We start from the raw sequence: 15,083 nt of genomic DNA on the forward strand, positions 1-15,083 counted from the left end.
ACCTGGGGGATACACTAATACCAAACTAGACTATTCCATCATGTTTTTTGTATCAAAATAAATGGCATGTGCTGCCTAAAATAAAATGTACGAACTGCAAGCATGCACTGTGTTTTGTAATGTATTGTTCATAATACATACAATATGGAAGGAGGAGAGAGATTACTTCTGGTTCTGGTATATGTGCCACTGGAGACTAGCTTTTAACAGCTGCTGTTTTCAGCAAGTGCTGTAAAAAATAATCAAAAAATAGCATTTGGTGTCAGTATGTCCCTAGCATATTCTCAGTCTTGCACAGCACAAGGTGCAAATATATAATTTTATTTGTTTTTAAACTTTTTTTTTTTTTTTTTTAGAATACCCTCATCCTGTTCCTGCAGGGGTGCCTTTAAGACGTAGATCGCCGAGGTGTTTGTTTCATTAAAAACGGAGTAACACATGCTTATGCTACAGGCACAGAGTGGAAAGAATTATTCTTCAGTGCTTAAGTAGTTCAATGGATCCTCATTATAGTGTTTTGTTGTTTTTTTGTTATATATATATAACCATTTCTATGTAGAAATCTTGCAGTGAATTATTAGTCTTGCTTTGTTGTCAGACATGCTCTTTAGAGGACATTTAATTTTCTCCAGGTCTGTTTGGCTGCTGACAACAGACCTGATGCGTCGTCTCGCTACGTTTTAAAGACACACCTGATCGCTTCATTAAAACTTTGCATTGACAGAACTTGTAAACAGAAGTGTTCTTTAACCCTTTAAACTGAATATTCAAAGTTTTTATTAACAACTCCTTCCCTTTATCTCAGAAACAGGGAGATGTCATTTTGCGATAAAAGCTTGGGTAACTTTTTTTGCAGTTTGACATTTTGATAAGCTACTGTAGCAATGCAATGGACAAATTCAAATTGGGATTGAAGATCTAGTTTATGACAACAACATTTCTGCTGCGGTCCTATGTGAGTCCTCTGTCTTTGATACATACGTATCGTGGCACATCATTTTGGTAATCTCCATGCTTACTGTGTCAGATTAAGGACTGATGTCAGTATGGTTAATTATAGAAATTATATTTATTACAACATCTTTGATTAAGGCAGCATCCATCTGGTGGCAGCAGTAGGTTATGAAAAGTTTGATAAGGCACACTCTTTAGGCATGGGGAGGGGAAATTGTTAGCGAATGTAGCACAACTTAAAATGTACAATTGGTTTACCATTGGAGTTGTATGCAAGCACAGTAAGCACCTTGCACCAAATAGCCTGCATTAGAGGGGGCGGGGGGATATTTTATAGCACATGATACAAGCTTCTATAACAAGCAACATTCTGTGTATTCCGTTTTGAATGATGGGCCTTTGTGGATGGATCCTTAAGTTGAGAATCTCAGTGTGGCTTGCCACAAAACCCTGGATACTGATGCTTGCCCACCTCTTTCGTTTAATTTTTTAACTTGTAAATACCTTTGCATGTTGTCTTCAAACATCAATACAGGAAACAGCTTTCAACATCTGTGTTCACATTTGCATTACCTTACTTTTTACATCTTCACCGCTTGCTTTTCCTGCTGTACCAACAGATTGATAGAAAAAACGCACTGCAGATGTGTTGTCCTCGCTCACAACTGAACTGGTGTGTGTGTGTTTGTTTGTTTTAACGGACGTGTTGTCTTGCAGATATATGTAAGAGCACAATTTGAATATGATCCAGCAAAGGATGATCTTATCCCCTGCAAGGAAGCAGGCATCAAGTTCTTGGTGGGTGACATCATCCAGATTATCAGTAAGGATGACCACAACTGGTGGCAGGGCAAACTGGAAAATGCTAAGAACGGAACAGCAGGCCTCATCCCATCTCCAGAACTTCAGGAATGGTGAGTTCTGCCATACAATGAAACTTCACACAAAGATCCGGCCGTGATGTTCATGCGTTTCTGTTTTAAGAGTGATGAAACTTGATACTGACTTTCATTTGCACATATTTTTGAGAGCGATCATCTCTGTCATGGTGACCAGCTTATTCATGAGTTTGGCTTCTGATTTGTAGGTCTAATGAAGGCAGGCAAAATTAGATTTTGTGGTGCAACATGCTGTGAATGTAGGTAATGGTATGCCCGTACTGTGTGCCCAGTTTTGTCACAGCCAGTTGCAACCAGATGGTTCGTTTACATCGTAAACCAACCATATCAAAAATAGAAAATCCCCTAGTCAGTTTGCAGATGTATCTCATCACGTGACATTCACAAGAGGCAGGATAGTGGGTACAAAATCTAATTGTCCTATGATTTCCTCTATCCCGCTCTCTCTGTCCTCTATTTCTAGGCGTGTAGCCTGTATAGCAATGGAGAAAACCAAGCAGGAGCAACAAGCCAGCTGTACCTGGTTTGGCAAGAAGAAGAAGCAGTACAAAGACAAATACCTAGCAAAGCACAATGCAGGTGCTGTAAAAATAAAGCACAGATTGTTTTTGTTCTAATAATGATGTGTTTGGAGGACTGCATGATGATGATTAGTGCTTATTTAGAAACAAAATGTGTAAGGTCACAATCACAAATAGGTAAGAGCTCAATTCATGCACATAGTGACCTCTTGGAGCCCAGTCCTTGTTCTGCATAATGGAGAAGATCATCAGTTATTCAGTACTCTTCACAAATGCCCGTATTTATATAAGTCGTTTTAATTTCAACCTTCGGCTTTTGTTTCCAGATCCATTATAGAAAGAAACTAGCCTATTTTTTTAAAGCTAATTGTTGTCAGATCTCAGTAGTAGGGTTTTGTCCTAATCAGTTTTAAACAAAGGTCCAGGTGATTTTATAGTTTTCAGCCTGTCTCCAGATTCAGTAGAGTTATTGTGTCTTGGCCAAATTCATGTTCAGATTCAAAATTATGTACTTCCGTCTGATGGTGCATGTATGTAGCATACCATGTTTACAATCCAGCCAACATTTAAATATTTGGTAACACTAAAAAAACTATTAAATAGCTGTTCTTGTTTTTCTTGAATTCATTATGATTCTGTGGCCAACATATCTAACTAGAAAATTAATTGAAAAATAGTCAAAGAAGTCACAAGACTGCAATTATTTGAGACCTGAAAAGTCACGCTCCAAATTTGTAAACATAATTAACGTACGTTATTTGATTTACAGGGATTCAGAATAAATATTTCACAGTGTTTTGTAGGGAAGTTATGAGTTTGCCAGTCCAAAATCATATTAATATACTACAGGTTCTAGTTTCAGGATGCTAGAATATTTTATAGTCTACAGCCTGTAGTATAGCATAGCCTTGACTCTATGGGCTCTTATAAGCTACTCAGTCAGTATGCGTTATCTGCATTTTGGGTGAGGTTAGTTTTATTACATCATAAAAAATTAAAAATGAAGCATGTTTTATGTAATTCCACTGGGCTGTCAACAATGGTTAGTTGATCTAACTGCAGTGTTAGCACTGCTAAGTGTGACTTTAGAATTTGCTTTGTTCTTTGATATACTGCATGTTAGCTTTACTGTGTGTATTTTTTCTGCAACATTTTTTTGGTTAACTGATGTAATTGAACCATATCTCAATGACCCCCCCTGTACATTTTTCATGCCGTCTTCCTCCCAATGGCCTCTGTGCATGTAAGTAACACTGAGTGACAATGCCTCTTTTTTTGCTTCTTACTTTTTTTATTTAATGAGAATGTGTTTGTGTGAATTTATTTATTTAATATTATTTTTGGTTTCTTTAACACCAAAAAAATAGTTTGCTGTCCCCACCCCTCCCTCGCTCCCTTTCTCTGTTGTGTTATTAGAAAGTCTTTTTCCTGTTGGCACCTGTGAGAGCAAGCATTCCCGTGTCCTTTTGTCTGAATTCAGGGATACCGAGGACTCCACTTGCTGTTTCCAAACACTACTGTACCTAACCTGGCTTCTTGCCCAGTCAGTTACTTTTGTTAGCACCTGATATGGGGCACATTAAGAAAACTTGCATCCCTGGCCACCCCTGCCCATCCAAATTGTGTGCTGTGGTAATTTCCCTGTATGTGGAAAAATTGCTTGTAACCCAAGCAAGCACCATTCAGGACCTGGGTAACATCAGATTTATAGCACAGATATAACCATGTTGTACTGGAGGCATGGTCTTTCAGGTACTAAAAATGGTGCTGCGTCTATAGCAGCCCTATATTTTTCTCATTTAGTCCTGCCCTAGAAGTACTGCAAAAAAAGTAATTATTGTGAGTGTCCAGGGCAGTGGGATTCCACTGTGCCTGTATCCCCTGTCTGGGTGCCAGGGTTGTAACCCTAATCCTCAGTTTCTCCAATCGACACTGCAGCATTCAGATCTTACATAAAGTAACACTCAAGTGCTAACAGGAAATTAAGATTGTATATTTGGCAGGGTTAGAGCAGAATAACAATTTGGGGGAGCAAGACGTAACAGAATACTGTAGCTTTAAAATGACCGCGTTCCACAAAAAGATGCACAGTAGTCATTTTTCTATTTTTTAAACTAATAATCTGAAGGGCTAATTTGGCTTGATCAGTTTAAATCTTTCCACCATCTAATTTCTAAATTGTTTTATTGAACCAGTGAAACATCCACACCCTGTAGAGTAGTTCAACATTTAATTTGATATTTTTTTTTAAAACTGGGTGGAGTGGTTTTCCATGACTGGAATTTGTCATCCCTCCTGTAGAGATTCCTTCTGTCTCTTTTGCTGCTAAATGTAAGGCTTTAATGAACAGCCAGCTCCTACTAGGTAAAAATGAATACAGTGGTCTTGTAACCTTTGTCAGTGACTGTGTATATGCTGCTTCACTAAAGCCTGTTATTCTTTCCTATTCGTCCATGTCTCCCCTATAATAATTTTTTCAAAAGTATGGGGAACTTAGACCTGTGAAGCGTGGAATAAGATTGCAACAATATCTTGATATGAGCACTAAAAAGAAAAAGAAAACTAGTTTAAAAGGAGTTTTATGGCACGTTTCAGTTTAGTATTGCATCCAGTAGTTTGTTTTGAGATAATAGCACTGAGGAATTACTGTCAAGTGCTGCTACACAGTCTTTTAAGGTACCCCTTCGTATTGGTAATGGGCATGAGAGTGTTTTTAGTAAGTCATTAAAATTGAACTGCAGTGTTAGATTTATCTCTCCTTGCATTCTTACATTTTTTATTTCTTTCTTTTCAGTCTTTGACCAACTAGATCTAGTCACATATGAAGAAGTAGTGAAACTGCCAGCATTCAAAAGGAAAACATTAGTCTTGTTAGGTAACTTCTTTTTTTTTTTCCTTGAAAAATATTTTAAATGTGTTTTTTCTGGCTAATGTTTTAGTTCTTGTTTAATCACAGGTGCTCATGGAGTTGGTAGAAGACACATCAAGAACACACTCATCACGAAACATCCTGACAGATTTGCATACCCCATTCCACGTAAGTCCATGTAATTGGCTGTATAGCCGGTTTTGATTCAGATTCAGTCGTAGAAGTAGATAAATCTATAAACTGAATAAATAACTATGCAAGCTATTTTAAATAATAACTATGTAAAAGAGTGCAAGTAGCAGTCATCCATTTAAAGGTTTGATGTCTAAATAGGTTCCAAGTAGGAAACCTCCATGCTTTTTTCCTGCATTTCCATAACTTGGATTACATTGAACTGTACAGGATAAGCTATAATGCAATTTAAATACTCGGGAATCTCAGCCAATAGGCCCGCCAGCTGTGTCACAGTATTTATCCAGTCATGAGAAAAGCACTGTCTGACTGCTTTCTTTTCAAAGACTTCTGTAAGTCTCCTAGAAATCTCTGCATGGGGTTATTTCTGATTTGTGTGAATTATAGGCATTGCATACAGCTCTGTGGAAACATCTGTTCACAGTTCATGTCTAGTAGCGGGATGCTGTTTCATCATTCATGTTTCAAAATGAAAAGATGAAAATCTGAAAAGCAAAGTAGCATACAGCTATTGTTAGCTGAAACGTAGACCTGTTAACCCAGCCTAGCCTAGTCTAGTCCCAGCTGTGATACTGCAGCCCTGTCTCTCTGGGTCAGCTTTGAACTCAGCTGAGACTGGTAAGAACCACTCCAGGGCTGAAATACATGCAATCGGTCTCCAGGTTTTTATTGCAGATGCAAACCCGTTTTATTTTAAGCTATGAGAAAAGGGAATAGGGACATCCTGATCCATTATTGATTCTGGTAATGTTGCAATGGTAAAGCTGACAAAGTCTTCTGTCAGGTGCATATTCTCAAATACAAAAGTATCAAAGGCTTTTGAATGTTGCTGTTTTGTAAAATGTTGGCTAGAATATAATGCATAATGTCTGGTTTTACTGAGATTAACTGTCTGTTACATCATTTGCTCCTCTTTCCTGCGGGAGCACTCGGAGCAAACGATCTGCTCCCAGGTTTGAGGATCAGTGAGATAGAAGCAAATAGTTCCTGGGGGCGATTTAATCAAGCCAACCTGAGACCCAAAGAATAGTGCGTCTCAGTGGGTTCGTTTAGCATGTGATCTACAGCAGACAATTCAATACATTGGGATAGGAGGAGTAACTAAAATAGACTGCTGCAGTTTGTATGGGGCTTAGGATGCTCTGTTTTGCAAATTTATTGCATGTTTCGTTAGATAAATACATCCAGTTTCTATGTTTAATGTGATTAGCTCATTTAAATTCGATCTGGGATCAGATATCTGGTGGAAAAAAGTGGAAGAGTCAATAAGTGGTCTTGGCTTGCCTAATTTGATCAAACATGTAAAAAGTAAACAATCTTGGAAGCACTGAAATCGATTCCTGAAGTGATCCAGTGAGAACCAGGCATTACATACCTAAACCATTCCTAATTACCTCGGTTGCATTGTGCCAAGGTTAAGGTAGAATGAATTTGATTTCTAATTCAGCCTAGATTTCCCCAGTGGGTGTGTGTAGGAATAGTGTTGTTGGACCATATATCACACTTGCCTTTAAAGGACAAGGTTGGATATTGTATTTCATATTGACCCTGCTCCAAATGGTCACAGGTAAAGTAATTGTTTTCATTTGTGTTATTTTACACCTGCAGTATAATGTTCCATGTGTCATAATTAAGGGCTAATGGTATTGCTGCGGCATGTTACAAGGCATTCTAGACTGCTGAGGATTATTCAGCCAATCGAAGCACACATTTTGCCTGCTGATTCCCACGACACATTGTGGTGAAACCCAGTTCATGACATCACTCGTACCATACTGTGTTTTTACTGTGCTTTACTCTTAGTATCAGTACGATAGTCACCTACTTTAAAAAAAAAAAAAAAAAAAACACACATATCTGAGGCATCTCTCATTCAATTGCAGTAAATTCAAAAGTGACATCACAATCAACCTCAAGAATACAAAAATAGTGTAGCTGGAATTTCAAGCTATATTAATAATGAAGCAGTATACAGGTGCACTCCACTTATAACGGATCCTGTTAGAGCGGAGTTCCCTTTACAAGGATTAGAGGAGGCATGCGCCTGCCAAACATGGGCTTTAATGGGGAATTACTCTGGTTAAAACGGACTCGCTTATAACGTATTTACCGTTTAATATGTACAGTTTAATACATACAGCACTGTTTAGTATGTACTGTTTTTCTGTTCCACAGGTAGATATATTGCTCAAATAAGGTACATCCAGGGCAGTAAATGAGTCACGGCGACATTTGTGATGTTTTATTCTTCTGTGTTTTTGTTGGCACAGCCGTTGTACAGTTTAAACATATAATGTAAAATATAAAAATTTGTAAAATGGTATAAATTCGTAAAATGGTATTAAACGTTGTACAGCCCACAGGGGCATGTTTTGTACAAATAATAAGCTCCTGTTCTGTGGTGTTTATATTTAAGGTACTTATGTTACATACAGCATTTAGATGTAAGTTTATAAACTACTGATTTCCATTGTCTCTTGCAGTCCATTCTAAGTGGAAGTGCACCTGTATAAATTATAGGACTGAATGGGTTATACCAGTACTTGCTGCAAGTCAGCAGACATTTGTTGTTCTAAAACCCTATAATAACAGCACAAATGAAGCCAAGACAGGGATTTGTTTTTAAAAAATGTTTGTTTTTTAGGGTCGGCTGCAGAAAAGAAAAAAAAAACAGTAGAGAGACTAAAACAGGTGGTCAAGTCAGTCAGGCTGCAAAAATAAACTGTATCCTAAATAAACACTTTTTATTTATTAGTGGTTGGTATGACATGCTTTACTTGCCATTCCGTTACTGAGAAATAATCAAACTTGTTTTTAAGCTACGCTATGAACTAACCCAAGCCCATCCCCACAATATCCACAGACACAACCAGACCATCAAAGAAAGATGAGGAAAACGGCAAGAACTACTACTTTGTAACACATGACCAAATGATGCAGGACATCTCAAACAACGATTACCTGGAGTACGGCAGCCACGAGGACGCCATGTACGGGACAAGACTGGAAACGATACGCAAGATCCACGAGCAGGGACTGATAGCAATACTAGACGTAGAACCACAGGTACGCCACCTCACCCCTGAGCTCCCCAGTACTATTCTACTGGCGTGCAGCTCTTGATGTTTTGAAAACCACCCGCTGCTGTTTACGTAAATAAATATAATAGTTCTTATGGTAGGATGCTGGATTAAATAACAGTTTGTCTATTTACATTTACATCAGTGTGCTGATTGGGGACTGACAAACCTGTAGTCTTTCTGTAGTGCTCTTTTGTTTGTCAGTTACACCTCCAGTTCACTTGAAGCCAGCTGACTGATTAATGTTTTTTTGGTTGTTGTTGACAGGCTCTGAAAGTCCTGAGAACGGCCGAGTTTGCTCCCTACGTCGTCTTCATTGCTGCACCTACCATCACCCCTGGCATCAATGAGGTGAGAGCCCACTGCTGAACAAAATACACAGTCCCAGAATGTAATTATCTGCACTCCCCACTCTGCTGCTTATTAACAGGACTGAAGGGAGTGTAATTGATCTAATTGTGTCAGGCTGCTGCAATAATGCATAGGTGTGCTTTATCTTCTGCAGTTAGTTAATGAGTTTCATGGTTTAAGTATGAAATTGGTCTAAAAGGGAGTAACTCCACCCCCACCCCGAAAAATGCAGAAAATAGACAAGGTCTTTGTTATCAGTAGTGTGCTTGCATTTTATTGGAACTGAAAATGAAAAGCTTGCTTTGGCTTTACATTGTTTTCAGCTCACTCTTCGCAAGAAGCAGAGGCAATACTAATTCTGCTCCCTGGTCCCGTTCCCCTTGGCTTACCTCTTACGTCATGCACATAACATCCAGAAACTGAGTAAACAACACATTATTAAAATGTTAAAGGCATGCACTTCTGGATTAACAAAAGAATGGACTGATAAGATCTTGCAAATAAATTCAGCTGGCACAGCAAACACAGAAATCGGAGAGGGGTTTAAACTTTATAGCAAAATATGATCTCTGCGGAGTCATCTTTGTTCTAATTAACTGAAACAAAATGTGGGGGAACAACCAAAGCTTCCTCCTTGTTTTAAAACTTTCTTATATTGCCACTACACAAAAAAAAAAAAAAAAAACTCTCCTGCAACTACTTGAATCCAGAGGTTTTAATTTTAGGAATACATTCATTCCTGAGAATTCTAGAACTCTTAAGAATCTGTGCACATTTCCAGCCATTCTCAATGCAAATGCAGGCAGGGATTTCATGTTCTTCATGCTGGTCCCTGTGTGTTTGTATCTTTTACTAACAGTATATTGAAAATTGTTCAGTCCGTTTTCACGTATGTGTTCTGTACTTCCAGAATTGCATCATTTAATCTACCTTTTGCAATGGTTTTATATTTTTTGCTCATTTTAGCAGTGGTGGTGGTGTTGAGCTTTTGGCCAGTGACCTCTTTAAAAACCAAAACCACCGCTACTGCCATCTTCGGTTTCATCTTTCTTTACTGTTGAATTACTGTCCTCATCGCAATCCTCTTTTCATGAGTACAGGCCACTTCCTCAAAATAGGGTTTATATGTACAACGACCGCAGTTCTATTAGAAATTACAGTGTCTGATTGCACACGTGGCAAGGCAGAGCTTGCATGACCCTAAATCCCAACTAGAACTGCAGTAGCTGTTCGTAACACAAAGTATCATACACTAACTGTTCTCTATAGCTTGAATTATGCGTCTTGTATTTGCATTATCTGCTCTATATAGAACAGGTTGGCAGGCTGTCCTGTACAATGCATTTCAAATGCCTCCAGTGTACCAATATATTTGTAGTGTCTGTACCACCTCCTACAATATATCCACTTTCTCAGCTTTTGTTTGTTTTGCTATCATTTTTTCTCTTTTTTGTTTCCCCTTTATAAATAGTTTGGTTTTGCTGTCCACTGTGCATGGTTTCCCTTTATTTTCTTGCATTCCCTCTCATTCTATTTAGCTTCCCAGGTGGTGCAGAAAATTACCTGTAAGTATTAATGGTAGTTAGTGTGTTGATATTAATATGTGTTAGTCTATGGATGTTGAGCATCTGTGTGTTTTAATTGTCCATGGTGTGTGTCAAAACCTAACAAATCCATCTTGGCAACAGTAGCAAACACTTTTCAGTAGCAAACACTTTTCAGGCTATTCTAAACCAAACAGGGATCAGAGGGTGGAGTACTGCAATTACATAGCAAATATATTATTGTTATGATGGGTTAAAGTCTTACTTCACTGTACTGATATTCAATAGCAAAAATGAAATTCTGACTTCTCTGCTGAAGCCAAAAACCAGGTTGACGCAAGGTAAAAAGGATTAGGGCAGCAGAAAAAGAAAAGGTGGGGGGGTTGGTAGCAGAGCGTCTGTCTGTGGCAGCAAGAGAGTTAAATGAAGGGAAGAGTCCCAATACGGTGCAGCCTTCATTAGAAGAAGAAAATAAAATGGTAAGATAATCACAGGATAAGAGATAATATAGCCCAAGTAGCTTTTTAATTAGTTGCAAGGTTTTAATTGACATGCCATAAAACAACAAAACTTCCAGAGCATGTAATGAGTTCATGTCAAATTTGAAATAATCTTGCAATATGACAGCTTGTGTGTTGAAGGTCATTGTCAAAATAAATAAGCCCAATGCAAACACACACATGTTTAGAAGTAACTTAAAAACACAGAAATGTGACCTTGAAGGATATAAAATTGTTCTGTTGCTTGAGTACCTGTGTGTGCAGTGCTGCTAGAAGAGAAACAGACCTCTACACAGGGCCTTGTCCTTCATCTTTAGTTTGGTTCCTTGTTCTTTCAGGATGAATCCCTTCAGAGGCTGCAGAAGGAATCCGAAATTTTACAGAAAACATATGCGCACTACTTCGACCTGACTATTATCAACAACGAGATTGATGAGACCATCAGACACCTGGAGGAAGCAATCGACGTTGTGTGCACTACCCCACAGTGGGTGCCTGTCTCCTGGGTCTATTAAACCCTGATGGCAATGCTTCTTAGCGGAACTTCATCATTCCCTGAAACAACACCTCAAACAGTGAGAAACCTCGTTGTAAATGACCTTAAATCAATAGGTCTCGGCCCCTACAGACTACCTAGACGTAGTGTTGCATAACATTTTGTAGTATTGTCATGTCCTTATAGATAAGTGGCAACATTTTACAGAGAATTTTTAAAGAGACAGTATCACGTTACTCACAGGAACGGATTTTAAATGTAAAAACAAATAATAACAAAGCACATTCTGTTTATCATAAATATATGCGCATCCCATAACACAGTATCTGTCAATGATTATAGAGTACTTAAATTGGAAAAGATTTCAATTTCGAACATAAGCATAACCTGCACACTGAATGCTGCCTTGTATGATATCCCATCTCTAGTGTAGACAGGCGTTAAGTAGGTAAACACTACAGTGGTATTTCATGATTTAAAAACTGCTCATTTATTCACTTAGATCTTTTGTTTGAATCAGGCAAGCGAAAGGAGTGTGTATGTGTATTAAAATGCATTTATTTGGCTCTTTATTTTTTATTAAAGCTGTTCATTTTTGTTACCTTTCTCATTGTCTGAAATGCAGCCTAACATGCCTGACCCTCACAGCAATACTGTCTCTTTAAAGAGGTACATAAATGTGTTAGAGATTTGAATGAGGTCTTCTGCATGTGGACAGTCGCAAGCTTTCATGCTGTTGGTGTTATCAGTGTCAAACTACTGTAATCTACAGCAGAGTACATTCCATTAGTTTGGAATAAAACAAAAACGCACCCAAGGGAATTAAATATTTATGGAAAAAAATATATAAACCTATGCACATCCCTTGCATTTTGGGCAAATTTATAAACAACTGATTTTTATTAATCATGTAGTGAAGATGTGTTTGTAAATTGTCTCGAGTTTAATTTGTTGTAAGAAAAAGGGGGAAGAAATTGTACCGGATTCGCCATTGCAGAAAAATGTGTTGTCTGAGAGTATTAATGTTTTAATTTAAGTTTAATCAAAAGAAGAAAAAAGAATGCTGATTTTTATTCTGTATGTAATTGTTTCAAGGAGGTGCGCACAATTTGCAAGCAAGTACTGTGTAAACAAAGAGACAGTTTGTGCATCAAGACAAAACAAAACAAAGCTGTGTGCATCTCAAACTGTTTTCTTCTAACTGCCCTTTGTAAATTCCTCTGAAAATGAAAAGCAGCTCTACAGTCTGAACCGTTTTTTAAATATACTTCCTTTTCTGTGTTCAAGTAAAACGCCTTTGATTCATCCTTTTTAGATGCAAAATCATCTCTCTTTTGTCTCCTTACCCTTTCCTATCAAAACACACACACCTAAAATAACGACCAAAAATATATCGGCAGTAATCATAGAGAACGTAAACAGTGTACCAAGGTTTTCTGCTTTTGTTACCTAACCCATTAAACAGTCACCTACAAACATAATGCATTCTCAAATTGAACAGTTTATTTGCTATAAACTTCCTAACATGTTCAGGGTCAGTCAGCTTTCATAGCATCCCCATTAACTCTCATAGCACATCCCCACTGACTCTCATACCACATCACCCTTAACTCTGATATCACACCCCCATTAACTATACAGAATGCCCATAAACCTTCAGTCACTGATCACTTCAGGAGCAGCAGTAAGATGCAATAGACATACAGTTAATTAACTTTCAAAAGGGTGACTGCAATGTATTTCTAGGGTTTGTTACAGTGGCGTTGATCTGCAAGGCTTCCTCACCACCTACATTTGTTACCTTTGTTGGATCAGTGTGCTGTATTGGATAAAATACCATTCCTGATGCCAGGGGACATGCAGAAATGGACAATTCCAGAAGTAAAGAAAGGGGAAAATATCCCATATCTATTATGCAGGCAGAATTCCATTTATTCTGAGAGAAGAGATTACAGCATATTGCCAACATTACATTTACAGGACATGAGAGGGATAACAACCTTGACCACAGGATCTTCTGTTCAAGTTGAGTGTAGCTCTTTCAATTACTGTACATGAGCACTGGTCAATGTCATACATAGATACACTGAATATTCTATAGCTGAAGGGTAAACATGCTCATTAAAAGCTGCAGACTCAAAACCACAACAGGAACAGGCTCTAAAATGCACAAAGCCATCTGGTAGCTGTTGCTAATGAATCATTTACTGGAGACACTTGTTGACACTCCCTTGTGTGTTTTGGTTTAGAAGAAGCAAGGCATTCCTCTAATCTGCTTGAGTGACGCACTGTTTGCGTCTTTGGCCACACCTTGAGGTGTGACACTTGCTCTTTACATTCACAGCGGCCCAGATTTTACTTTCTCATAAACATTACATGCAGCACAATAATACACAGACACAAAGGAATTTATTACTTTATTACATGTAAAGTTAAACCTGAATGCAGGACCCTACCACTAACACTTCACCCAATAGTTATTTTTTAAAAATATTATTTTGGCGTTAAAAGCAGGACTGTAGCAGTGCATTCAGACAGCTAAACAATGGATTGAACATCTATAACAATAGGATGTTAGTACCTTTATGAATATGTACAAAAAATATTCTAAAAAAAACTACTATTGGGGCCTGCTTGTTGTATGTCGCAGCTCAGTATCATTGATTTGGTTAGTGCATGAGTTCTCTCAGGTGAACTCTCTCTCTCTCTCTCTCTCTCTCTCTCTCTCTCTATACACACACACTTACCTAAATAGAAGACCTGTGCTTGTTCCATTGCATTCCTTCTTTCTGGCAATGTTCTTGACATGTCTGGGTAGCTGCAGTGCTCAGCGTGTGTTCATTGCACATATCTTTGATTTATTTTATTTTTTTGCAAATTAGATATTATGAGGCAAGTTCAGCATGGAAAAGGAGATTTTGGTCTCAGTTCAGCTCCTCCTACATGGCATAAGGCAACCCCATCTCAATGGAGGAAGCTGGTAGTCAATGAGGTACAAAAGCAGGAGGAGAGGATCAGGTGTGTAAAGGCCAATTCCCAGGCCAAGCAGGGAGAATGGATGAGATGGGAGAGTGTTGAACAACGCAAGATCAGCTGGCAAGACCGGTGGACAATAGAACAGAGCAGGACCAGTTTCCTCATCAGATCAGCATATGATCTCCCATCACCACAGAACCTAAACTCTGGGTGGGTGAGGATCCCTCATGTCTTTTGTGTTATTCACCTGCAACTAAGGCAGATTTTGACAGGATGTAAGGTGGGTCTTAGCTAAGGACTGTTTACTTGGCGCCATGACCAGGTGCTGTGATGTCTGGCCTTAGCATTGGAAGACAAGCGTAACCTGACCAATAAGTTGCCACCAGTTCCGTCAAAGAATTACACACAAAAGACAATATTCCTCCGTCCAGGAGAGCAACCACCAACAAAAGGTGTTAAAATCAAGCCTCACTCAGGACAACTGGAAGCTGATAGAGACTGGAAGATGCTGGTCAACGGCTTATTTTTCCACCTGAGAGTGCCACCACTAGCCTTCGACCAGACATTGTCTTGTGGTCTGGAATAGCACACCTTGTTCATCTGGTAGAGTTAACAGTGACGTGGGAAGATGCTGTTGATGAGGCGTATGAGAGGAAGAAACTTCGGTATGTTCAACTAGCTGCTGAAGCGAAAGAGTGAGG

The 15,083-nt window shown here is 38.6% G+C and overlaps 1 protein-coding gene across 11 annotated transcripts in view; it reads left to right on the plus strand.

Annotated features, from left to right (window-relative positions):
- Positions 1 to 12,698, plus strand: part of LOC121327851 (peripheral plasma membrane protein CASK) — a 155,274-nt gene extending 142,576 nt beyond the window's left edge. For all 11 annotated transcript variants that reach the window (XM_041272121.1, XM_041272118.1, XM_041272120.1 and 8 more), the window contains 7 exons: positions 1,672 to 1,868; positions 2,317 to 2,432; positions 5,169 to 5,249; positions 5,331 to 5,411; positions 8,299 to 8,501; positions 8,783 to 8,866; positions 11,249 to 12,698. In XM_041272121.1, the coding sequence (XP_041128055.1) occupies positions 1,672 to 1,868; positions 2,317 to 2,432; positions 5,169 to 5,249; positions 5,331 to 5,411; positions 8,299 to 8,501; positions 8,783 to 8,866; positions 11,249 to 11,425 (939 nt within the window). In that variant the 3' untranslated portion in view covers positions 11,426 to 12,698. The remainder of the gene's footprint in view (positions 1 to 1,671; positions 1,869 to 2,316; positions 2,433 to 5,168; positions 5,250 to 5,330; positions 5,412 to 8,298; positions 8,502 to 8,782; positions 8,867 to 11,248) is intronic.
- Positions 12,699 to 15,083: the final 2,385 nt, after the last annotated feature.

Source organism: Polyodon spathula, chromosome 15 (assembly GCF_017654505.1).
Source record: "Polyodon spathula isolate WHYD16114869_AA chromosome 15, ASM1765450v1, whole genome shotgun sequence".
Lineage (NCBI taxonomy): Eukaryota > Metazoa > Chordata > Actinopteri > Acipenseriformes > Polyodontidae > Polyodon > Polyodon spathula.